Source organism: Scatophagus argus, chromosome 24 (assembly GCF_020382885.2).
Source record: "Scatophagus argus isolate fScaArg1 chromosome 24, fScaArg1.pri, whole genome shotgun sequence".
In the NCBI taxonomy this organism is placed as follows: Eukaryota; Metazoa; Chordata; class Actinopteri; family Scatophagidae; genus Scatophagus; species Scatophagus argus.
The window spans coordinates 3,713,793-3,740,556 of record NC_058516.1 but is presented as its reverse complement, the minus strand read 5'-3'; the positions used below and the strand labels follow the sequence as shown (position 1 = coordinate 3,740,556).

Sequence of the window (26,764 nt, the reverse complement as noted above, 5' to 3'; positions counted from 1 at the left end):
CAACTCAAAAAAGCAGTACTAACAGAAAAGCCTGTACCTACTTGCAGTCAGTTCTTTTTAATTGACTTCAAACGTGGCCTAAATTTGTGGCACCGTAAAAGTCAATTCCAACATGGGATAGGCCAGTTGGTCCTAAAGCACAAAGCACAGTGATTAAAGAACGTACCAAGGGTGCCGCAAGACTTGTTAATTTCCTTTTTTTGTTTGTTTGTTTTGGTTGTGTGGTAAATTTCTTACCACATTATAAAAACCAAGGCGACATTAATGTTAATTACATTTTGTGTTGCCAGCTGTCAGTTGTCACAGTACAAACAGAAACCATGGTGACATAAGATTTGGTACCTAATTGTTACCTGCAAATTAATGTGTTTGCTGCTTTTAGGGATGTTTGGTTTAAGGGGGAGAGGGGAAATAATTGGGAATTACAATCACAACAAGCTTGGACCTCAGTTTCTTCAGAGTAGTTGTGAACATCTGATCTGATCACATTTATTTGATGTAATCAGTGTAAAACTGGCAGAGTCAGGCTTTATTTCTTGGGAAACATAAACATAATAAATCTTTTTCAAAGTGAGCTCAAAAAGGACAAATGTACTCTTTAACTGTGTGACTCTCTTATCTTGACAGACCTCCACTTAGCAAATTTGAGGACACAGAGCAGTTCCAAGTGTTTGATTCTGTGGTGAGATAACACTGGTAGATAGAGGAAAGACTCTTTTCTTTTTGTCCCTGCAGACTTCAGGCCTCTCAAAAGCCCCCTGTGTTCCTGGCACTGTACTCTTCTGCTGGAAACCACAGGGTGATCAGCGCAAAGTGCTGAAGTTTGGAAAACAACGCATGTGACTCCAAACGCATGCGGCCTCGGTTTCAACTTTGATCTCCATCACAATTGGAGGAAGAGAGTCTGTAATTGGCCCTCAACTCAAAGGGCACAAAGGACGGTCTCATTGGACGAGGGAAAATGGATGTCCCATTATGAGAGTTGGCACAATGCCCTGGGCAGATGCCCCTCAACTCGCTGCCCTGTTCACAACAAAGTGAAAAACCTCTTCAGTCAGTATGGAAGAGATCCAAAAGCTTCCTGTTTTATTTGTCGGCTGATCATTAAAGAGTCTTTGATTGAGCAACAGGCAATAAAGCGCTTAGTCACTGACGATAACAGGGTACAAGATCAACCTTTGCTTTGCTTTGCTTTAAGATCATTGCCGAGACATATAAAGTACACACAACTTGTGACATGGATCAGGGATTTCAGCCCATATTAGCACACATCAGTATGTCATTGGCAGTCTGATAGGATGGTTCACATGCTAAGCTGAGAATAAGCAGGTCAGTTGGAATGCTTGGCTCATTATCACTCAGAGCAAAAATGTGGTAATCTTTCAATTTACTCCTTACCTGAAATAAATCTCAAAACTACACTCAAAACCCTGCAAAAATGCCAGTACTGACTAATTTTCTGACATCATGTTGCACATATGCCTCTACTTCACCTTCTTTCCATCAAAGTCTTGCAATGAAGAGAATGAAAGAGGTATTTAACTACACGTGATGCCGAGATCCATAAAATATGATATAATTGCCCTCATAAAGACACAGGCTAGGTATTAACACAGGACTGCCAAATCTCATTACTCAGAGGCTGGAAAAAACAGATGAGTGCCTCATATCAAAACAGCCTAACAATTATTAAACCAATTTTACAAGGAGATGGAGGCCGCTTAGTCTTATCCACAGCGTGTGGTTGCATATGGGCGAAGCCGGTGGGTTCAGACCGGTGTCTCGGGAAAAGCCAGTGCTGTAATTGCTCCCCGTTGGTTTGTCGGTTCCCATGAGACAAGAGAAGGAATTGCCACCTCTTCTGCCTCTCAAAGTCTGCTAGTGCCCCAGAGTTTGCTGGGTTCCCACAGACCACGGCCCCGTGGCTACCCACGCGGTGTGCCCAGGTATGTGTGGTATGTCACCTGCACAGTGAGGGAGCTGTCAGGGACCCGTCCGGAGGCTGGTACCCCCCTTGCTGAGAAACTTGATTTAAACACTCAAGATGAAGTGTGAGATTGAGTGCTCTGAGAGAGGGAAGGCGGCTGCTCCAAGGAAGGGTAAATCTTTTGTGTGACTGGCTCCCACCCAACTGTCCAATCAGCCTCGGACTCGAACCACACTTTACACCAGTTACTCAAGAATCAAGCTGACATACTGAGTGAGAACAGAGTGAGCACTCGTCCCCTGAGCTTGGCATCCTGTAACACGCATGGCGTGAGAACAGGACCCACACTGAGGATGCCATTGTCAGTGGATTTCTACTGTATAATTACGCTCAATTAGTTTGAGCTGCTCAGTAATAATATCAAACCTCTCCGTTTGTATGCCTGACGATGTGGGAGCCAATCAGATTATGAGCGTTTCTTCCCATCCAGCTACAGAGTTTGCTCCCCTGCTTGGTTTTATGGATCTATTCTGCATTGTGTCCACCAGCTGTAATGGACTGGTGGGGGAGAAGAAGGAGGAAATCCAAGCTTGCCAAGTGGACTCCATGCTGGCTTACCATCTAATTCATTTGCACTTAAATTTAGCATAAACCAAACTAATTTGTCTGTTTGTTACCTAGTTTCTGGGACAATTTTATTGTCTTACTTTCGTCAGTGGCGAATGGGCCAGTGAAACAAGTTGCAGCCTGCTCTAACAGCATGGCAGCAAATCAGCACGTAAAAGACTTTATACGAGGAGGAGGCTTGACAAAAGCCAGGGGGATTTAGCTAAACCCAAATACTTTGGAGATAAACAGGAAAGCACTACCACATGCTGTTTATTCAATACAACTCACAACTATGCAGCAAGCGTTTAATCAGTAATGTGGAGCACTTGATTATTAACCCTCCCCTGCAGAGTGTTTTCAATTTGGCCTTTTGTTATCAATTATCTCTGAGCATGATTGCATTGCTGCACACATTTTACATGTTGGCAGGGAAAAGGGTGTGGAAGAGAAAACAAGGACATGCTCTCACCAATTCTGGCATCCTTAGGTTGATGAGTATTACTTCACGGTTTGAGGAAATGCATTACACACCACATCTTAGAGAGAGGCACACAAGGCTGTTTTCTCAGATGGAAATGAGACAGAGACACTTTGTAGCTGCTACAGACATAGACCAAGACAAAGCTCAGAAGACAAAGATAAAGAGAGGTGTATTTTGCGCTGGGTATGTGACAGGATGCTCTCATATCCATTCCAACAAGCAATCACCACGTCTGAATGTTGAGACTAATGTGCCTTAAAGTGATTACATACGACTTCAGATGTGCTGTTTAGCAGGTTTAGAATGGCCTTTCATCTCAGATTGAATACACAACTGAATCATGCCAACTTTGAATCTTTCCAAAAACCACAATCTGACAGTAAGGCCAGGTGCACACAGGTGTGAAAATGGGCAGAACTCCAAGCGCTCTGCAAGTTATTTTGCAGCATTCCTACTTCCAAACTGCTTAACCGTGCCAATCAGTTCTATGTTGACGGTGATGGAGGTGGGTGACCCTGAATACAACAAAAATCGGTGGTGCTCCAAAAAAGCTGCAGACACTTTTTGGACTGGCAGACACTCTTTGGACTTAACATGATTTACCCTCCTCAAACCATGTTAATGAATGTTTACCTCCATTTAAATTTTGAATGAAACCCCTGCAATAGCCTCTATCCTACAGGATCAACCCCTGACAGAGCCTCTGCCATGACCTAGTTAAAGCTGGCTGGCAGCAGTTAGCAACAGCTCACAGACTGTCCACGGCCATCGGGCTCACTGTGCGCGTCCCTGCATGACGAAGTCTCATCAGCAGGCAGGCATCAAATGATAAAAATAAAAAGAGGCACAGAATCAACCCAGCAACACAGCAGTTATGTAATGCAATTGATGCCCCAGTTACTCGCAAGTGCTGCGGTATCTGCTGCTACTCTGGGCCATCCCTGAGCTGCATAGCCTGATCTAGATTAGATGGTCCAACCCAACCTATTTCCTGTTGTAGCACCCAAACATTGTACTGGAACACATCAGTAAGATGCTGATAATTCTGACTAAGGGTTGTACATAAAACACACACCCACAAACATACACATCAAGACATAAAGTCAGTTACTCATTTGAAAGAAGCCTGCAGCTTTGAGCAGCTTTGAGCAGCTTTGGAGAAGGAAAATTCCCTTAAACCTAGCCTGCACACATTGAGGAAACATATGCTGGCTCAATACATTATGCATGTGAGAGGTGGTGTTCCTGACTGACATTCAAGCTCTATGTTCACCAAATTACCCATAGACGATTGATAGAAGCTTTGTAAGAAGCTAGGCCATGTAATCCATCCAAAGAGGAGCAGACATAAATATTTCACCCAGTCTTAAGCTGACATATGGTATTTTGTCTCAATGTCTATGTGCTCTGTGTGCTGAAAATCTGTTAGGTGCGTCCCAAGTGGAAAATCTCTCTTGTTCATCATCAAAACAGGCATGGAATCACATGAAATGCCTAAAATGTGAAAACAGGGTCTGGAGTGTAATCTTCTCGTATAAAGGGTGACAACCTTGTGACAAGGCTCAGTAAGAAACACTCTGTCGAAAGTGTATTGTTAACCTCCGTGTTGTGTGAATTCAGACGAAGCGGACGAAATTGGCTCACAGGTGACGCAGAGGGAAACCCAGAACATGAAAGCTCATGCCTGTCGTCTGACGGAATGTTAGAAGCTGCCTCTTGTGTTTTCTCAGATGCCTGAAAAAATAAATGTATCGGAGGCTCATATCCTCCCAGGAAAAGGAGTGTTTACAGGACTTATCTGTGCCAGGCCCAATAGGGCCACAAGGGCCTGAGACATCAAGTCCAACATCAGCTCTGGAAGGATGAAGACAACCCAGATCTGAATTCAGAGACAAACTAAGGGGCCTCAAAAGAAATGAGTTGTGGTTGAGCATGAAAAACAATTGCCAGATACTCACTTGTTATGTCTTTAAATTACCGTGAAGGTAATACACAGGATCTATCAATCATGCACAGTAAAAACTGAAATCTAAGTGAGATGAAATATCTTAAAATCTGACTGGAGCTGCCTTTACAAATGTCAACACAGACACATGGGAAGATATTAAGCTGCTACACCAGTTTAATTTGAATCAGACAGGGTAACAAACTTGGTACTCCTTCACCAACCAAAAGCAGCATGCACTTTTCATGGCTGCCCATGCCACAGAATCAAATCTGCACACTGCCACCAGATCTATGCTGGACCTTTCCCAACATGCTTCAGGCTTCCTCATGTCCCACTATTAAAACAACCCAGCACCCTTATGCTCCTGCTGCCCCCGAGTGAGAATAACTCACTGACGGAGGAAAGAGCGGGGATGAAAAGAGGAAAAAGATAAAGTAAGACAAAGAGACAGACTTTAGTAAAGGTGTAGGAGGAGAGAAAGTGAGCGAGAGTTACATGAAGACAAGACAGAGAAAGTCAAATGAGTGCACAAAAGAAAAAAAAACAAGGAAAAATGCATGCATGGATAGTTGAGTGGACAAATGTGAGCATGTTGAATCATAAACCCGTAACACAAATATGACCTACTTTCAGTCGCACAGTAAATCAGGCTGCCTTGTGCCCAATTAAAGCAATTAAAGCTACAGTAAATCGGTAATATCAACCAATAGCTATTCATGATAGCGATATAATGTGCAGAAATCCTTTATGAATCACTCAGTCGTCAGATAAGAAACAGCACATCGGATCAGTGGAAGTTACACATTCACAAAGATGAAGCCGTGTGGATAAATTATAGATTAAGCAGACTACAGCGTCTTGTCTAACCAAGAGGATTCAAGTGAGTCCCTCCAGCACTCCGTCTGGATTCACTCTCATGACACAGTTTAAGTAAGAAATGATTTACAGACCTGGAGGTTTGTGTCCCAAATCAAAGGAAAAATCATCTGGCAGATCAATTTTTGATGTTCTGTGGATTTCAAAATTTACTTTGGGATTGGTGCTCATGATTCAGTTTATTGGTGTAGTTGTGTCATGTCAGTCTAGTCAGTAATTTCCTACATTTTCTAAAGGATGACATGGACATCTGGGCAAAAAGGTCATACAGGGGCATCACACTGAGTAAAAGAGCTTGTGAATATGATGGAAAATTATTTTAGGTGTCTTTAACCCAGAACAGCCACAATGCAAAGAGACGCGGATGGACTGAAAGAAGGGCAGTGCAGAGCTTTCCTTTAAACTCTAAGGTTCTCTTGCAGTAGATTAAGATAAGTTAGCAGCGAGTCATAAAGTCAGCCAGGTCAAGTCAATAAAGTATGTTGGCATCTTTTGGTTACATTAAAGCCTCATAGTCATTAACAAGTCTGCACCATAAACAACCCAGAGAGGCCACTTATATCTGTATATTACTTAAAGGTTTTATCGTGTTTAAGGGTGAACGTTTGTTTGTTCTGTAAAGAAATGCACCCTTTCAATTAGTTACACTGAGAGCATTTCCTATAAAAGAATGCTATTTTAATGTCCTTGATTCGTTATTTCCTGTGCAGTGACTGCACCGTATGCACTGAGGGGGAATTAAGCTTCTTTGCTCCCATGTGGACACAACACAGCAGCAACTACATGGCTGCACTTGACATTCCAAAGAGGCACTTGCAAACAGATTCACCTTCAGTTAACCCTGAGCAAAAACAAGTTTCCAGTCCTGTGATTTGCAAGAACGACCCGGCGTAGAGATAAGCCTGTCAATCAGCCGGCAGCCACAGTGTGTTTCACAAACAGTAGTGGGAGGTTTATCGCTGCTGCTTGACACATGGATGTGTTTCATTTCTGTCTTAACGCTTGAATCTCTGGGTGTTTTTACGAACATGCATTTTGTCTGATTGTTACAATACAAAACTAATCTATACTCTGATCATAAGAGGTTTTACACTGTCTTTCTGTTCTAAACACTCGACCCCAGCTGGTGGATCTTTCCTGGGAAATATTTGCCTAAGCACAGGAAGTGAAACATTTTTCATTACCAGCAGATGGAGTAAACACAGAGTGGACAGTTAGCGTGAGCAGTGTTTAGCCGCTTTGTATAAAGAGATAAAAGAGCTCTACCGGCAGAACCTCAAACAGAGTCACCAAGAAAGGCTCTGTGGGAAGTAGAGTCCAAACAAGCCACATGATCCAAGCCACAAAGACAAGATCATAAACAAAAACACCACAAATGCCACAAATTGCTGCCTTCTTTTAGAGATTTCATTGTGTCAGTATGCACCGTGGTGGCCAAAGAAACTTAAAGAATTGATTCCCAAACGTTTCCTTTCAGAAATGCAGTCCATAGTGCAGCAATAGATCATTCGGACAAAATGAGGTCATTCCATAGAGTCTGTTTCCTGACAAAGTGACCGTGTGTTGGGGATTGACTTACCGGTAGGCTGCTGTCAAGTGACAATCGCTTTAAGTGCAGGTGTCTGTTCATGGTCCTTCCACCCTGCGGTGATTCACACACCTGGGAAGCACTGGAGGGAGGGGGAGGGGGAGGAGTGGAGGACAGAGAGAAGAGAAGGTCAACAAGGAGTAGCTCATGTCCGGTTGTCACGTTTCCGCAGTTAAAAGGGCTTTCACCTTTTACATGAGATCAGAGTCCAAGTCAGTGGCAGCAATCTCAGGCATAGTTACTACAATAGTTACAGCATTTCTTTCAGTTTCTATTGCAATTCCCTCTCTTGAAATACAAGCCAGTACAAAAATGGAAGTGTGGACGCACCCAGAGGTCTGACAAGACTACGGGATCCCGAAGTTCCCGCTAGATCTTACTGCTTGCTCTTAGCGTACCCCGGCATCCCATCCTCCTACCCAACCCCAAGCTTCAGCCCTTTTGTTTTTCTAGGCCTCTCCAAACAGAGCTGGGAACCAGTCCGACCTGGCCTGACTGAGGCCACAGCAGAAGATAAACACTTCACTTCACGCATACTACTCCTTTACAAAGAGCCTGGGTTTTAGACAAAGTAAGCACACTACTTCCTCACTGGTGAGGACAGGGTCAAAGGTCAGTTGATGGACGCCTTGGGGTCAGAGACCCCGTCCTTACAACAAAACTTGTGTGCCTGTATGCGTGGATAAATCCTGTCCTGTACGCAACCAAAATGGACATAAAGCCTACATATCCATATTAAAGCACATCAAAGAGGCAAACCGTTTAAATTGGTTATTTAAACAAAACACAGAAGCTTTTTTGATAAAATACAAACATGCTCTTATTCCATAAAAATGGCCATGAAACATATTTTCCAGAAGAAATCTAGCATGGGTTTGTCCAGTCCTTTCTTTTTATGTTATTCAAGTTTTGGAGTTTAATGAATTAACTTGTCAGAATAATGGTAAAGTAATATGATTGCTGTTTAAAAGACTTAATTTGTTCCTTTGTCCAATTAACTACTTTGACACTGATGGGCATCTTACTGAGGTCATGCACACTATTTTAAAAACACTATTTCCATGTATTTTGGCAGCATAAGATCCGATAAGTGCCACTCCTGGATCAGTTCAAAATGAGCCTGAATAATACTTTTTTTTTCACTTTTTCAGTTTTGTTTACTGCCTCACAAACCTACTTATGCAACCACACATCACAAACTGCATCCCAAAGCCCCCCCTCACTTTTTGCATCTGCTGCAGGCTGTATCTGTTACACCCTGTCTGAAGCTTCAACAGCGTGACTGCACTCGTCAAACATCCCCACACATCAACATGACATGTTCCATCCACGGCCAATCTGGTAAGTCCAAACTTATCGACATGAAGCCGCAAACTCCAGATTGCGGGCGGGATCAGTCGCTATGTTTTCACCCAGAACTGACATTGTATTTCCTAACATGACACTGTCTCCTTCTGCTCCCATTTCTGAGTTCCCTTGGGTCATCTAGTGCATAAGGAAGTTGTCTAATCAGTGAACAGGATGTGAAATGCTCTGTCTTTAATGACACAGAAACATCAGACTCCTGCCTGTCTCAGGCTGGCTTTGTAATGTCTGATTGTGCAAGTGTGTTGCATCAGATGAAATACTGTGAACCATGTTTAGATTGCATTTCAGTTTGGTCCCTTTCCGCAGGAGATTAGGAGAGGAAGCAAAGCCCAATGCTTCCACTGGATACAGATATAGTGTGGAAGTTTATAGGAAATTGAGAATAAATGATTAAAATGGATTATTGCACTGTGCCTGATTGCCCAGACCAGACATAGAGAACACTGACACCATTTTCCTTGGAGTCTATAGAAAGTGTGAGGGATGAGGTAGTGGATGAATAGGAAGTGATAAAGATTAAGCAAACACATTAGAAGGCAGATATCAGGGGCACTGAGATAAAGGCAGGTTATAAAACACAAGGAAAAGCTCCTGCCTCTGACAGTTAAACAAAACAAAACAAAAAAATGATCCTAAGTTTTTCTGCTGTCAGTTTTCCTGAAGCTCCACAGTATTTTCCTGCTATTCAGTTTGTTTTACAGGAGTGTTGATCAGCATCTTACTCCTTAAGTATTCACTGGGCAGAACCAGTGTTGACAAGCTGATGTCTGTGAAAAGCAACCAGTTTTCCTCAGCCTACAAACTTGTTGACTGTCCACACATTGTACGCATTTCTTGGTTGCTCGATTTGAAAGGAAATGAAACAGTGATAATACTTGGTCATGACAAAAGCTATTTTAAATATGCGGTTATTTAATAGGAGCTGCTTTAGCTAATTAGTGTCCCAAAGATCAAGGTAATGCCATACAGCGTTCCTCAAAAGGTGCGACTTTGTCTTGTATTTAGATTAAGATTAATCACATTGATAAGAACAGCAGTTTTCAAAGAACTGACAAATTTAAGTGCTCCTTTGTCTATGTTTATGACAGCTTAAGCGCCTCTCTGCAACTGCAACACATTCAGGACTGTCCTCCCTCCCTCCAGATTCCCTGTGATTTACACCAAAAGCAATTACTGGTATGTTAAACCGGTTCGGTGTTGACCTACGCAGAGTGACACGCGTCGACGCCTACAGTCCACATGGCCCCCAGCCGGCCATCCAGCCAGTCGGCAAGCCAGCCAGTGGGGTGGAAAGGATATAATCAAAGGAGGCCAGGAGGACGCTGACATCTGGGAGTCTTTGTGCTGTAGGCCTAATTAGATGCCAGGGTGAAGGGAGGAGGCGAGTTGGGATAGTGTGTGTATGCGTGTGTGTGTGTGAGGTTGTTTGAGATGGGTGGGTGTGTGAGGGGGGGGTGGACTCTCTTTTTTAACATCTGCTCCAAGAACAAGGGAGGACCCAGCTGAGGTCGCAGAGCTCCAGACAGCTCCAAACTACAACAGGGATAATGTGAGGGGATAACAGCTTAATGATAACACTTAAACCCATTGAGAGATCACGCTGTACTGAAAACAGACTGTGAGCCACGTGGATAAACGATGATAATAAGCCCAGATTGTCCATGAATATGGATCGTCATGGCTCGGATTTGATACTGTTCCTTTGTAATTCTGAGCAGAATTAGGCAGCTGTGCACTCATTCCAATCGCCAGTCTTTCACTCGTACTTTTGTCTTAATAGCCTCATATAACGTATCCTACACATACAGTGAAGGTCTGCTGAAGAAACACTGGTGCTCCACCCTCTGCCTTTTGACTTCAGAGTGTTCCAGTGACCACACTCTGCCACAAGTGACAGTAGTGGCCTTTGTACCCAGTACAGTCAGGCATTCACCCACACACGTTCTCCTTTCACACTGTGCAAAGAGTCAGCACAAGTAAGAAATCTTTGTCGTGGGACGCTCAAACAGAGATATCACGAAGTGTGTGGCATGAACTTTGCTCCTTTTCTTATGAAACAACTGCCTGCATTGAAGAACAATTGCTGTGGAATTTGCAATAAAAGAAAAACCCACGTTTTCTTTCTCGGTGTGGTTTGAATTAATCACGCGTTATACATTAAACTCCACAATAGATGACGCAAAAAATAAATTAAAGAAAATATTTGAATTGCCATCTGGAGGGAAAGGATACAGCAGGGAGAGCCAAACACTTGAGATGATGGGATTCCAGGCGTGCATTTTGCATGAGTTTCCAATTAGCGCTCACATCTATTACAAGCCTTTTGAAAACACGTAGGGTCATCTCAGAAAGGAAAGGCCAAATATTCACTCAGACTTCTGTGATCAATACCCCCCCGCCACAAAAAAAGAGCAACGCCAGGAAGTGCCAGGGCATGAAAATGGATGGGAGGGGGTGCTGGACATTGATTGGTGCACCCCCTTTGCCCCAGGAACCAATTCATTTTGTCTCCATGCCCTGCGCCTGCCTTGAATGAGGGGGATAGTGAAATGGGGTCAGCGCAGAGACATCCCCCCACGGTACAGAACCCAGTTCTCTCTTTATTTTTCTTCTGAATGATGTCCGGGGAGAAGAATGAATGACTGGGAAGATTATACGTTTAAGTCTCGCTTTTAATTCGCCTGCTGCACGAGGGGAGGAGTGGGAGGGGGCATTGGGGGGTGCTATTACTTTCCATTCATTGAGGAGAAAATTGAAGCATGTAAGTGTCTGATGTGGGGTTTAATGTGCACAGAGAAAGAGAGAGAGAGAAGTCCATCTGTATTCGAGCAGCACAGATGGTCTATGCTGATCAGATGTTTTGAGTCCCTCTGCTGGCCAGCCTGTCTGGTCCTGCCTCTGCATGTGTCCCCGTACAGTTGGCACGACCAACTGTAGCCTGGCACAGCCTAACATAGAATTACTGAGTCTGAGAGCCTTGAACAATAAGCCATATTTTACACTAGTCCCTTGCTGTTTTTTACTCCGTCAGCAAACCAATCATTAAGCTGGATGTCTTTCACTGATTTTTTCCAGTGTGTGCTTATGGTGTGCTGCCATAGCATATCAGTGTTTAAACCATGCTGGTAATCACTACAAGTTTCAATTTTAACTATTTATCAAATGGGTGTGAAAAGGAGAGGCCTATCGTTAAGGGTAATAGGTCAATTTGACAGTCCCTTTAAAATGAATGTTGATGCTGCAAAGAAAGGGAGGATCCAAGTTCCCAGCCGAGACAAAAATCTTGAAATGGCTTGTTTATAAATGATTTCAATTTCCTCACAGTTGAGTTATTGTTGCAACAAGCCGAAACGTGACTTTTGCCAAGAAGGCAGAGGGAACCTGAGTGTATGAGCAAAGTGTTCGTTACTGTATACTTAATTTTTAACATACAAAACAATTGGAGCTCTTCATTATCTTTTTACAGTCACAAAGCTGTGAGACATGCAGAAGGACCGTGAGGCATTTGTAAATCATCTGCTGCACGTAAGCAGACAGATATGTGATGCTCAGTCCTGCATTTTAAATCATCTATGCTCTTATTTTGGCTCATCTCCAATTGCTCCAGTTCTGTCTTCTTAAATGTTATCCATATTGAGATTCTTCTTTTTTTTGATAGTGATACATTTGATAAAATGTCCATGGGACTCTCAGTCATGCTGTCTCTTTGAGGAGTAATATTATCAATATTTGACTTAGCCTACTTGCTTGTCAAACACGACTGACGCACCACCCAATCAGCACTGAGAGGCCTGACTGAGAAAACTGAAAAGACCAGTCTTCAGATGCTATAAGCAAACACCTAAATTACTTCTGAACCCAAGTCGTGTCAAACAAGATAAAGGGAAGCAATCTGCTCTCAAGGAAATGTGTTTCTCAGGCACTTTTAATGATAAAGATTCTGCCAGAACTTGTCTGAGCAACTTTAAATCTTGTTTAGTCAGCAGTACTTAGCAGGCAATTTAATGTGGGGGTTTAAAAAGGGAGGGAGGGGTTGGAGGTCTAGTGGAAACAGAAAAAAAAGAAAAACAATGAATACGATGTCGTCATCCTGTTCATGAGGGGAGTCCCTGCAGTTCCCACCAGATGCATAGGATGCTTTAATATACATCCTGGAAAAAAGAGCTCGACGAGCTTCCTGTTGAGGGACCCTCCGCTGCAGCCCAGCGTGCTTCAGCAGACGGCATGACTCTGCTGAACTCGCTCATGACAGCGCTTCAGTTCGAAAAAAGTCCAAAAAATATATCTCAAAAGCCCAGGGGTGATGCAGCAAGCCAAGAGGGGGCACAGGAATTTTCCAACTGTTATCAAAATACACAACGATGCCCCCCCCCACTTTGGTATGTAAGCATCACGCGGCGGGCAGCTCACTAAAAAACTGAACACACACATTTCATCTGCAGGCTGCTGACAGCATGAGAAACAACAGTGTGTTTGTGTGTGTTTATCATCCTGAATGTTTTTGTAGGATGCTTTATACAGAAAAGTTCCACACATAATCAGCTTCCAGTTAGACCCGAACAGCAATTTAAAACCAAGTGCATTGTTTTTCTTCATTGAAAGTCATTTTTAAGCTATTTATCACACTTTGCAGCATCTTGCTAAGTTAGTTTGCTGCGTAAATTGCACAATATGTTGGCAAGCTAAGATCATTTAGCTACTTTTTGCATTTGCCACAATCATTTCTGGGATCTTTTTTAGTCTTTTAATTGTGATATACTGAAACTTACTAATAAGCTGAGATGTGAAAGGATAACTAACATTAATTTAGCTCTTTTTTCTTTCATTTTTTTAAAAATTCATTTAAAATGAATTAAACTGGTACATAAAAACAGATAAAGCTAGCAAATGATTTAGACACTTTTCATTTGACTTCTCAGTACCATTTTGTAATTTTGAAGCTGAGCGTTTCTGCTAGCTTACGTCTTTTAGGGTGTGAAGGGATCTCCAGAACAGGTAACATTAATTTAGCAACAATAACAAATAACTTCAAACATGCCTAAAAGACTTGAGTTAGACCAGTTCTAATATATGAGGCTAAACCTTACTGATAACGTTAACGTTACTCAGCAGAGGGCAGCCAATATTTATTGCTTCACTGTATTTATCAAGATGAACTCAAACAAACAAATGAACACAGCTGATTTGCATTAATTGTCACCAATCTCATCATGTTGTGCATTCACTTTTGCTCACTTTTGACCGACTGAAAAGGTGAAACTGTTCCCATAAAGTCTGAAGACAAACAAGCAGGAATCCAAACTTACTCTGCGCCAGCCGGATCCTCTCCACTCAACAGGTTTGCAGCCAGCTCTGTAGTTCCCAGACTCTCAGAGGTGTTTTGGTTTGGAAGACAACCTGATGATGTGGAATTTCCTTTGATGGCAGCTGAAAACATGCTGTCGTAAATTCCCCTGGAAGTGTTGCAGGGGGTGGGGGTGGGTGGTGGGGGGGGAGCCACACACAAACACACACACACTCTTATAGGCACTATTGCCAGTGCTGGAAGTCTGCAGCAACACCCAGTAAGAGTTGTAAATAGAAGGGAGGGAAGTGGTGGTGGTGGAGGGAGTCCGGGAGGCGGGGTGAGGCGGGAGGATAAGGAGAGTGAGGAGAAGTTCCACATTACATCACCAGCAGCTGTTGACAGGCCTGTGTTTATTAACTAACTGCCAGGGCTGGAGGAGTCACACCACATGCCTCACGCCTTCATTCCACCAAAATGTTGACAAGACAAGACAATGCTCACTCGCGTCTGAAACGATCAAATGACAGACATGCAGTTATGTGCAAGTCCTAACAGGCATGTGGATGCATGCTTTTTTATGTTAAACACACACATACACAAAATACAATCTTTGAATCTTAGAATCACTAAGAAAGAGAGTCCATATTTCTTTTTCAGGATTCAATTTTTGCTATTTTTCTTTGTTTGGTCTGCTGGTGTTACCTGTCATCTGTTTCCACTGGCTATGAGACTTGCTGACTAGACTGGAAGAGCTGTTTTCCTGACTCAGATAGCACTAACTGTAATGGTATTACTGCAAAGCGAGAGCTGCTGTTGCTGCTGATGCATTCCTCAAGTGTCTCGGTTTGGCAGAGTCCCCAGCCTCTGAGCTCAGCCTGTATGTCTCTCCCTCCCCTTCTCTGTGTCTCTTTCTTGCCTCCTCATTTAAATGGAGGCACATGACTCTCAGCTTTACTGCCAAATCGACTTTTTTATGCCGGCTGGGAGCCACCAGCGCTCTGTTTTTCTGTGCAGGGCACTCCTGCATTCCTTGCTGCCACCCATCTTCATAGCCCACAAGGCACAAAGATGTTGAATCAACCTTATCCCAGATGTCATATTTAGTTTGTTTTTCTTCTCTGCATCCTTTTCATAGAATGCATTTACTTAAAATGAACCTAAAATATGATGTTTCTAGGCTTCCGCCTAGGTGTCAGAGCCCCTCAGCTATAGCGTCAGCTGCCCACTGTTTGTCATTCCTAACCGCTGTGAACAAATGCTCCACTTCAGCCCATCTCTAGTGCATTCCTTGTGCTCTCAAATGCAATAATTTCTCCCCTAATTCCATTCTGTTGTCGCATTCTTGCCCTCTAAACTCACTGCATTGCAACATTGCTCACTCAGACAGGATGAGGCTGAGTGGGCTGACGACATTGCAAGTCTTTGAGAGATAAAAGATGTCATAAATCACGCTGAAAAAAAAAAATCATTTTAAAACAATTTCTGAGCTGTTTTGAAACCAGGCAAACAGCCAGACCAAACAAAAGAATGTGATCCCAAGACATACTCTCATCAAGGACATTCAATTAAACCTAAATGCCAAGAGCTAATCAGATCAAATGCAGCATGGCTGACATCAAATATTACAAAGGAGAAAGATAACTAGATGAGGAGACTGACCATGTCATTTTCAGTTAGCATTTGATAATGAAAACCTTTGATTTCTTAATTGGAAGCTTATGATGTATTTAGTTAATCAAATAGGAAAAAATGTCCTCAATGAATGCTTTTGCCAGATTAAAATTTCAAAAATGACACAGTTTATCACTCAGAAGCTTTCCATTTCCACAGAGCGACATGCAGATTTTCTATCTGTAAAAGAAAAACTCAACATCAAAGATAGTCACAGGTTTTACTTTTGGTCCCGGTGACAGCGTAAATGTCTTTGCTGTCAGCGCTCGTAGTTTGACATATTTACAGGTCGGTCATAAACCTGAGTGCAGGTGCAGTCTGCCATCTGAAACATCATGAGATCCGTTGTGTGTGTGAGTCTTGTAAGCATGTGAGTTTAAATCCCCCCTGTTCTTCCTAAATCACATCCTGTCTTCTCTATCTCCCTCTCCCACCGGCTCTGATATGCTCTTATCCTGAACTAAGAAAAGAAAAATACTTACACTCTACTTAACTCTTATTTTTTATTTGTACTGGCCTTGCGCAATGATGAGAGTATAAATCTGGTTTTGCTATTTTGCTCAAACTATGACCTACTGGCAGCTACAGTCCAAAAAATCAATCTTGAGAATCCCATTTTAGTCAAAACCTCACACGTGCATTGATGTGCACGTGTGTGAGCGCCCTGGAAGTGCAGCAGGGAGGTAATGGCTAATGATCCTCCTCTAACTTACGTCTTGACCTGCGGCACATCCGGATCCATTCCAGGCATGAGGTCCAACTCTTTCATGTCACAGGTCAGAGCCCTGCAGGAGCACTGGGGAAACGACCGGTGTGGAGCCTGGATAGAGGAAAGCCATGTTCTGAAACACTTCAGGGAGGATGCAAGGAGTTCAATTAAAGCATTTAGCATGCTAAACCATGCTTCAAATCAAGTTGGAATGGTATAAATCCATTTAGCCGCTGCAAGGATGTCAATGTCTAAAGTGAAGAAAACTAACCGTCAAACTGCAATTTTGATGGCATTGGTTTCAAGCTGTAGGTGAGGGATTTGAACATGGAAACATATTCGACCTTGGGAAAAAAACACTGCTGAGAACATAAAATCCTTTGAATGGTCTGCTTAATGCGTCATATTAAGAGGATATTGAGCTGGGGAACACCAGACCCTGGGAACATAGATAGGCTCCCAGTGGAATCGACAGCATATATGCAAACCCAGTTACACGAGCTCAGGCTTCAAACTGTTTTTTTTAGTTAATTCTGATTTATGTTTGGATGTAAAACGTTCATACAAAAGACTCAGCTGGCTGGAGACAGAACATAGTGAATATGGTAAATATATCTTAGAAGACAAACAGGTCGAAACAGGAAGACTTTCATGTGAACACAAACAGATGCATAAATAGATAAATACCTAATACAAAATCACCAAATCTTCTTCCAGACATGTCAAGCTGCTTTATCATTTAACCACAATGACTCCCTTTGGATTGCTCACTGCAGCTGCGGTTAAGACCAGAGCAGTCATAAAGCAGTCAACTCAGCGGCTTGCTGTGATACTTACAGCTCCTTCGGTGTACCTGTTTCATGGAAATCCATCCAGCGTGTATTGTCTCCGATCAGTAGGACATTTTGAACAAGACGACCACAGACATGTGTAATTGAAACACCAGACAATCCCGAAGGCCTTGATGTGCTGCATTGCTGTTGAGACAGAACATAGATGGAAATTTACACAGAAAACCAATCTGATCTTCTCTCCTGACATGAGAAGTCTGCTGATACAGTTTCAAGCATGATGTGGCTCAAACCAATAATAAGGTAGTAATTTACATACCGAAACACTGGAAAACATATTGAATCTGATCAAACTTGTGAAATCCTTTTTCGCAGAGGCAGCTGGTTTGAATCTCCCACGCGAATATTTCCGAGGAGCAGGAAGCGGCTTTGTGCGTGGCCCACGCTACACCGACATGTTATAATGCCACATCAGTGTTATTTGCAGCTGCACTGGGAACACATCGATGTCCCTTTCACATCAGCAGCAGCCCCAGAAAGCATCTTTAGTGCATGTAAGCGTGGCCTCGAGAGAGACGAACGCAGTGCATACGGTAAAGACTTCATCTTCCACAAATCAGGGAGAACTGTGGTGTTTGCGCCAATGTCAGCTACTTTGAGCCCACAGGAGATCAAGGTAAGGAGATTTACATGAACCGAGATGTAATGCAGAATAAAAAAAGGAGGAGAGACATTATCCAGCTTGGCTGTGTCAGCCTTTTGTCTCGAATGAGATATATTGAAGCTATAAATTGTGGTTACTTTCCTAATGTTTATGGATTCACATAATGACTGATGGTATTTTATATTTAATCAAAGTGCTTTTTTAAGCACCAAACAAGGCTGGGCATCCTGCCAAGTTTTTACTGTACAAATTGACTTAAATTCATTGAATTATGGTCAGTGATTTCCTGACGTTGACTGCCTTCCATTTGTCTTGTGTCCATGCATTCCCTCGGCTGCATCGCAGAATCAATGGCTGTCCTGAGGAAGCAAGGAGCCGACCGTTTCTTATGGCTGTCTCATGCAATTTTTTCCACTCTCCCTGAGGTAAGAGGATGGGAGAGTCAAACAAATAGGCCTTGTGTTTTTCCCTCTCTGTGTTTGTATGCAGTACCACAGCCAGGCATCCTGCCAAGTTCTCCTCCTCTTCTCCCAGGCTGCAAAAGCAAAAGACAAATCTGAGCAACCTCTACCACCACTGCTTTCACCTCCACCGTGGCACCCCCACACTTGAACCCTCCTGTTTCTCTTCTTCTTTCATTAGAGCTTGCAAACACAAAAGGAGGCAGAGGCTGGGTGCAGGTCCCCATGAACATGCCCAGATTAGAGAGAGGCCATGATGAAGACCGGGTAGAGGTGAAGGAAGAAGGGGAGGATTTGAGGCGAGGAGTAGGAGTGGTTGTTATTTCATGGACAAGACTCCGTGCCCTTTGCCACGGGAGCAAACACCAGCTGGGATGAGGAGTGTATCAGGAGGAGAGTATCAATTTGCCTATGTGTGAGGTTTCACACTGAGGCAAAGCTTCTCTGGGTGCTAAAAATCTATGCACACGCGTGAACCATGTGGTCTGGCTCAGGGTGGCACACTTATTTAAAAAAAAAAAAAAAAATTAATTGATTGCTCAGGGGAGAAGTTTGGTTGCACAACTGAGACATCTATGGTAGACACAGGTGTGATAAGTGGACTGTGAATAATGGCTCAGTCTCATCACACCTCATAAATCGCATCCATACTGAAAGTGGAACGTGCTGAAGAGTGTCCCAACGTTTTTTGGGTAGATATTATCCAGAAAACACAAGGCTGCAATGGATTAAATTCATGTTAATGCAGTTTGACCGTGTTAAAGTACAATTAGTTCATCTATTGTTAAAATATGGTTTGGAGCAGCTTTATGATATCTGCCTCCACCTCATTACAGTGAGGGTCATTTTGCTCATATTTCTCCCCAAATTGAAAAAAATCCTTTTAGTATTTCACAACATCACTTTCCAACAGCATTCCAGTTAGTCTGGCAGAGTTTATTGCCAGAAGCTTTTTGGTGACTCGCTCCTCTGTAGAAAGTACTCACTTTGTAATTTAAATTCAAAACAGAACTCTCCCTAAAACCACAAATTGTTGTTTTGGCATTTCTCTTTCCATACAAGATAAACAAAAAAACAAAAGAAAACAGAAGCAAAGTGTTAGCCAGCTTTAGAGGTGTTGAAAGGTGTAATTTTTCATTTTGGACAGAGACACGCCAGCTTCCACTCTTTATACTGAGAGATAAAGATCTTCTCATCTCACTCTTACTAACGCAGAATGTTGAACTACTCCTTTAAGAATGGATAGACCTGTTTTAGTTTGCATCCATGCTGTTACTCTATTATCCTCCACTGTCCAACGGGCCTCTTGGTGGAGGACAGTGCATGAATGTGTGTGTGGGGGTACCAATGGACAAGTTGCCGTGGTGATTAAGCTCCTCTTTCATACTTGGGTCTCATCTGAAGGTGGGTCATCCCTTTGAAACAGAGAAGCTCCAGGCTCGTGTCAGGCCACCACAAGGGTCTCAGCACTCACTCAAAACCCCACCGATGACAGTAAGAGTTAGGAGATGAGAAAAGGGCACCAGCCTGCAAGAGTCTCTCTCATGGGAACGTGTGGAAGCTCCTCGTGGGCCCCTTGTGGGTCCCCCTGTAGCTGGTGCCTCTTCCATCATCTCCCCTGAGCTTTCCAGTGAGTCCCTTTGATGTCCTGGTACCATGGACATGCAGGCCTGTGGGCCTGCAGGGACCTACAGCTTGGAAAGTTACCCACCAGTGGACAAACTGAGACTTGAAGAGAGGCGAAATGTGTCATATCTTGGCCATGAGAAGACAGAGACTTCACAGAAATGGACATACTAGATAGAGACACTGATGGGAGACTGACAGACACAGACAACAGGAGACTATCAAAGGTTTCACCAGTCTTACCTGAAACATGTTTGAGTATGGAGGGACAAGGACGCTGTTTGTTCTTTCATCCACCTTCTCATACCGAGTTGCTGTGGCCCTCGTGGGAATCACTTTCAGCCCCAACTGTGGGATCAAACACACAATGCAATCACAGAGCTGCAGTGAACATCAGCTCTGAGGAACAAGTTCCCATTTCAGTGAGGTGGTCAGACATGAGTCCCATGTTGTGTGCACCATCTTCATCCAACACTGTGACAAAAACATTTAAATTGACCAAACGACAAAGTGCCACAGCTTGCTGGACTGATTTGGGTCCTTCAGACATGAAAAGACAGTTTCTTATTAACTGATTTTATTGAAAAAAAATTCACATGAAGATAAAAAAAGACTATGCTTTGTTTTAATTTTGCAAATGAATTGTACATAGTCAGTCAAAATCAGTGTTACATTTATATATCTCCATACAAAATCTTTTTAAAATAAGAAAGGAAAGAGAAAAGGAGCTCGATATTTTAATACCTGCTGCTGGTGAAAATCAAAGCTTGAAGCGTACTGAGTATAATTTAATTGATGTTTTTAACTTCCCTGCACAAGAGCCAAATGAATATTACAGAACATTTCACAAAAAAAGAAAAATAAGCAAAGTTAAGACAAATATCCACGATGAAATGGTACACATAATCTTGGGTAAAAGTGCTCTGCGTTGCTTGTGCGTTTCTGTCTGATGAGTCTCTTTCACCCTCTAGTGGTAGTAAATCGCTGCTGGAGGAGCAGCAGTGGACATGTTTGGTCCCCTCACATGTGCTCTGGGTGGTTCTGCAGACAGGTGATGAATTCCTTCACCTCCTTGCCCTCAAAGCAGATTTGGTAGACTGCAGAAAACAAGGGGAACCTATGGAAGACAACAAAGGTTTTCACATGTCAAATCAACTCTTTGACGAAGCACACTCTGGCCCACACACAGTGTTTTCACTCCTCTCTGAATCTTGATTGTTTTATGTTTGTGCAATTACATTGCTGATAATGTCAACAATAAGTGAACATTAGAAACTTTGTAAATGTACAATTTATGGCAGAGCTGTTGAAGTGCATTGCAATAGAATGCACAGCTGTATCTGATTAAGCGGCCAAGCGCCTACACAATTTGTAGTGAAATGTTCCGGTTATTTGAAGATAGGTTAAGTCTCCAGGGGTCAGTCAAATACCCCAAAGACCTTCAAACATTATGACAGATCACACTGCTCAAAAATATAAAGGGAACACTAAAATAACACATCCTAGATCTGAATGAATGAAATATTCTTATTAAATACTTTGTTCTTTACATAGTTGAATGTGCTAACAACAAAATCACACAAAAATTATCAATGGAAATCAAATTTATTAACCCATGGAGGTCTGGATTTGGAGTCACACTCAAAATTAAAGTGGAAAAACACAACTTTGATGTAATTTCCTTAAAACAAGTCAAAATGAGTCTCTGTAGTGTGTGTGTGGCCTCCACGTGCCTGTATGACCTCCCTACAACGCCTGGGCATGCTCCTGATGAGGTGGCGGATGGTCTCCTGAGGGATCTGCTCCCAGACCTGGACTAAAGCATCCACCAACTCCTGGACAGTCTGTGGTGCAACGTGGCGTTGGTGGATGGAGCGAGACATGATGTCCAGATGTGCTCAATTGGATTCAGATCTGAGGTACGGGCGGGCCAGTTCATAGCATCAATGCCTTCGTCTTGCAGGAACTGCTGACACATTCTAGCCACATCTAGCATTGTCTTGCATTAGGAGGAACCCAGGGCCAACCGCACCAGCATATGGTCTCACAAGGGGTCTGAGGATCTCATCTCGGTACCTAAAGGCAGTCAGGCTACCTCTGGCGAGCACATGGAGGGCTGTGCGGCCCCCCAAAGAAATGCAACCCCACACCGTTACTGACCCACTGCCAAACCGGTCATGCTGGAGGATGTTGCAGGCAGCAGAACGTTCTCCACGGCGACTCTGTCACGTCTGTCACATGTGCTCAGTGTGAACCTGCTTTCATGTGTGAAGAGCACAGGGCATCAGTGGTGAATTTGCCAATCTTGGTGTTCTCTGGCAAATGCCAAACGTCCTGCACTGTGTTGGGCTGTAAGCACAACCCCCACCTGTGGACGTCGGGCCCTCATACCACCCTCATGGAGTCTGTTTCTGACCGTTTGAGCAGACACATGCACCTTTGTGGCCTGCTGGAGGTCATTTTGCAGGGCTCTGGCAGTGCTCCTGCTGTTCCTCCTTGCACAAACACGGAGGTAGCGGTCCTGCTGCTGGGTTGTTGCCCTCCTATAGCCTCCTCCACGTCTCCTGATGGACTGACCCATCTCCTGGTAGCGCCTCCATGCTCTGGACACTACGCTCACAGACACAGCAAACCTTGCCACAGCTCGCATTGATGTGTCATCCTGGATGAGCTGCACTACCTGAGCCACTTATGTGCGTTGTAGACTCCGTCTCAGGCTACCACTAGAGTGACCAAAACATCAGCCAGAAAGCATAGAAACTGAGAAGTGGTCTGTGGTCACCACCTGCAGAACCACTCCTTTATTGGGGGTGTCTTGCTAATTGCCTATAATTTCCACCTTTTGTCTATTCCATTTGCACAACATCATGTGAAATTGATTGTCAGTCAGTGTTGCTTCCTAAGTGGAAAGTTTGATTTCACAGAAGTGTGATTGACTTGGAGTTACACTGTGTTGTTTAAGTGTTCCCTTTATTTTTTTGAGCAGTGTATTTCAGAATTCTGGCTGTGTGTGAATTGGTTGAACTGAATCATGGGATTTTGTTGGGGCCATGGGTCAATAACAACATTCAGTTGTCAAAAATGCAAACTGAAAGCATTCAACAATCCTTAAATAAATAAGGAAACAAGTGGACTCACTTGCTGACCATGTCCCTCTTTTGTAGGAGCTTGTAGACCTCAGCTGAGGTTTGTGGGCCCTGCAGCTTCTGGCCGTTAAGCATTTCCTCCTCCAGCTCAGCGATAGACTGGAAGGAAAAAAATAATCTGTTTTAATGTTGTTGAACCTCAAATCATTCACTTAGGATTCACCAGATGTTTCTGTATCTGTAGTTTGGTCAGTAAAATATACAGAACTCATACTGTGCAACATATCAAACTTTTAATGTATCACCTCTGCAATATTTAGCTTAACAGGTAGCTGATGTAACCAAGTTCATTTTGCAGCAATTTTAAGTATCCTGAAATCAGGAGATCATGGTGTAAAAAAATACTGCAACTGACAAGCTATCTTAATTATTCAAGGTTCTGAAATAGTGAAAAAATAGAGGTGGGTAGAGCTAACCCTGAGTCCCGTGACCCGACTCACCTTGGATGTTTTTACAAAGGCCTCTGCCACTTTACGGTTTCGTCCTCCATAGCAGGTTGTGATGAGGTCGGCCACACCACAGCTTTCCAGGAAAGTAGTGGAGGTCACCTGGCCTTTGCAGAACAACTTGGCAAAGGCGACCATTTCCATCAGACCCAGCCTGATCACCGCCGCCTTGGTGTTGTCGCCAAAGCCGAGGCCATCACAGAACCCAGCACCAACTGCCACTATATTCTGACGTGGAACATATCGCTTTTGGTTATTGGATCAATGAGTAACAATTACTTGATCACGTTACGTGGCTGTTTTTACCTTCAGAGCTCCACACAGTTCCACTGTGTCGCTCTCCTGTACGACGGTGATACGGAAGTTGGCAGTTTGAAGCAGCTCCTTGAAGATAACACCGTTTGCTTCATTTTTTGCCCCTGTATTGAATACAGTTTATGAGAGGAAAAAACAAACAGAAAATCACAAAACATTTATAAAACAAAGAAATAACTGTGTTTTTGTCATTGTATGGCCACCACAGCACGTCCTCTTTTCAAACTTAAACAACTCCCTGCATGCAAGCAAAGTCACAAAAAAATTTTGTGTAGCTGATATAAAAGAAAAATAGCGTCTAACCTATGGTAGTTTCACAGAACTTCTCATCTGCCACCTCGCTTGCAATGTTGGCCCCCATTAGGACGCTGACATCAATCTCCAGTTTTTCTCGGATGATGTCTGAAATGAGCTTCAGTCCATCTGGCCCCTCATCGACACCCTTGATCACAATACCAATAACAACAGGAGACAGTTTCTAAGTTTATGTTCCACATTCAGTGCTGTAACCTTCGGCCTGGACAGGCCTGTGGATAAATTATGCTTCACTGTAGTGACTGTCGTGACTACAGAAACATATGAAGCCAGGTCATGTGCCTGAAAATGTCCCCATTTCCCCTTTTTGCAGTGAGGAAATCAGACATGAAGAACAACGACAGGATCTTACTTTGATGAGTGATATGCCGATGGTTCCCTCCATGATGTGAGGTTTTATCTGATCACAGATCTTGCTGATGAACTGGTGAGGGATTACAAAGACAAGGACCTTTGCCCCTTTGACGGCCTCTGTGATGTCTGGAACAGCAACCTAGAGAGGCATCAGCAACAAAGTTAGCCCTAAAAGCAGAGTCAGATCATCATTCAGGAGAAATTGTTCTACATAAATGCGCTATGCATCAGAATAAACCCCTTGGGATGTACTGTCTTGAGTCGCACATAATTTTTACTCTGTAACTATAAAAAACTATAAAGTCCAGAACAATAACAAAAAATAAATAAATAAATGCATCAATAATAGAATGCCAGACTCAACTTAAAAAAAAAGATTATACAAAATAACTGAATGAATTTAGAAATGAGCTGCCCATTGGAAAATAAAACACAAATATATAAACTAATGCACCCCTGAATAGCAAAATGAGTGAAATGTGAAGTATATTCTAAACAAATCATGAATGATTGTTCTGAAACAATATTTCTCTTGTGTGGAGGAGTAAATGCTGCACAGTGCAATTGATGTGAGGAATAAAATCTCTTTTCTGTCGCTGCTGTGACACCTGCTGTTTCCTGCCATTGAATGGTTTCTTTCTTGATAGTTTTGTAGTTGAGGTGAACAGACTCTTGCTTAACTTGGATAATCCTGATGACACATAACGGGTCAAAGTTAATCTATCTTATCTGTGCAATGTCTCACTGTGCACACAAAGCATGTTTGAGATCGCACTGAACTGCATCACCTTCTGACACAAGGCTTTAATGCCACTTATTCAAAGTCCCCTAAACTGGAGCACTTACCACATTCTTGGGCAGCTTGTGACCAGGTAGATATTTGACATTTTCATGCTCGGTGTTAATGATGTCCGTTAGCTTCTTTCCATCAATCATTTCTTCGTAAACCCACATGTTCACCATTGGGTCGAACCGGTTGGATGCTTTGACATTGTGCCCAATAATTTTGGCAATGGAGGAGCCCCTGGAAGGAGTGAAGGACATGAGCAGACAGTCACTGTATCTCATCCAAACTAAAACCCCCAACACTGTGAGATCCAGACTCTAATGAATGAGACAGAGTCACTATAATACTTTAAAACCTTAAAATTGGGTGAATGGGATTTAAATTTGACGAGCAAAAGGGGCAATCGGCTTACAACAACGAATAGAGAATAAAACTGCAATGCAATGTTGGTAATACTTCAATAAAGGTCAGTATTAGTAAGGCTTCGATGCACAATGAAAACCAAGTAGGCCTAGTGTAAGACGAGCCTGTTCATGTAGGTTGTAGTCAGATTGGTACAACATGTGGGATGGAATCAGGAAGGAGGAGAGCGAGATTAACAACAGCTGCACGCTTTAGTAGTACTTTAATTGTCAGAAATCATAGCCAAAAGCGATTGCAACGACTAACTTACTTATTTTGTCGACATCTGATAAATTGCAGCATTCTTGTGCGGTGCAGCGTTTGCAACTGCCTTGTAAACTAAAAACACGTTATCTGGTCTGAAAGATGCTTCTAAACGACTAATGGAAACTTACCAGTTTCCAGATCCGACGATGCAGACTTTCTTTCCAGGCATTTTGACAGTCGTCGGACCTGTTGTTCGGCTGAAATGAAGACAATGTGGCTCTCTTTTCCTGCTTTCTATTGTAACTTCCTCATACGCCTTATAAATTTCTACCACGGATTCACTCCTCCCATCGCTCGCCACGGCTACACCTCTCGCCTTTACTAAAATGGAACAGTCATAATAGCGTGTTACAAGCCGTTTCAGCGCATTTGTAACACTGGCTTTTAACATGTTCACTTTCACAGTTCGTCACTGTGTTACTTTATAAAGCTTAGTGGATACAATGTGTGTACAAAACAGAGTGGCAACTCTTATGTACGTGGTGTTGACGTTTTATCCCGCATTTATACAACGCCAAAAAATGTATGAAGCCTCCCAGTACGCTTCCTCGTACACAACAACATATTAAACAGCATTTCCGGTCGTGTTGTTTTTCAAAATAATGTTGGTGTTGAAAAACAGTAATGTTTCCGCTCCTGGGCAAAAACAAAACAAAAAAGCAAATAAATAAATAAATACCTAAATGAAAAATCGCAAAAAAATGTTAAAAACTGCCTTATTTTCTG

The 26,764-nt window shown here is 42.9% G+C and overlaps 2 protein-coding genes across 6 annotated transcripts in view; both read right to left on the bottom strand.

Moving 5' to 3' along the window:
- Positions 1-26,764, bottom strand: part of LOC124055634 (nck-associated protein 5-like) — a 139,607-nt gene that overhangs the window by 102,721 nt on the left and 10,122 nt on the right. Inside the window, exons 1-4 of one of the 5 annotated variants that reach the window (XM_046382602.1) lie at positions 20,250-20,443; positions 17,318-17,441; positions 16,469-16,575; positions 7,421-7,511 (exon numbers count right to left, since the gene is read on the bottom strand). In XM_046382602.1, the coding sequence (XP_046238558.1) occupies positions 7,421-7,511; positions 16,469-16,575; positions 17,318-17,326 (207 nt within the window). In that variant the 5' untranslated portion in view covers positions 17,327-17,441; positions 20,250-20,443. Of the gene's footprint in view, positions 1-7,420; positions 7,512-7,617; positions 7,647-14,103; positions 17,442-20,249; positions 20,444-26,764 lie in introns of those variants that run through there. The other 4 variants (XM_046382599.1, XM_046382601.1, XM_046382607.1 and 1 more) reach the window with 4 other exon arrangements.
- On the bottom strand, positions 20,567-26,502 carry LOC124055636 (glycerol-3-phosphate dehydrogenase [NAD(+)], cytoplasmic-like). Its single transcript, XM_046382611.1, has 8 exons — positions 26,167-26,502; positions 25,429-25,606; positions 24,581-24,721; positions 24,217-24,355; positions 23,905-24,017; positions 23,593-23,826; positions 23,145-23,251; positions 20,567-21,123 (listed from the first exon to the last, which is right to left on the bottom strand). Exons 1-8 carry the CDS (start codon positions 26,427-26,429, stop codon positions 21,027-21,029), a joined length of 1,272 nt encoding a protein of 423 aa, XP_046238567.1. The 5' UTR covers positions 26,430-26,502; the 3' UTR covers positions 20,567-21,026.

Coding starts and splice junctions, on each gene's coding strand:
- LOC124055636 (XM_046382611.1), bottom strand. CDS start 26,429: ATGTTAAAAGCCAGTGTTACAAATGCGCTGAAACGGCTTGTAACACGC. Junction 23,827..23,904: donor AACTGTGTGGAGCTCTGAAG/GTAAAAACAGCC, acceptor GTTCCACGTCAG/AATATAGTGGCAGTTGGTGC. Junction 21,124..23,144: donor AAGAGGGACATGGTCAGCAA/GTGAGTCCACTT, acceptor TGTCTTCCATAG/GTTCCCCTTGTTTTCTGCAG.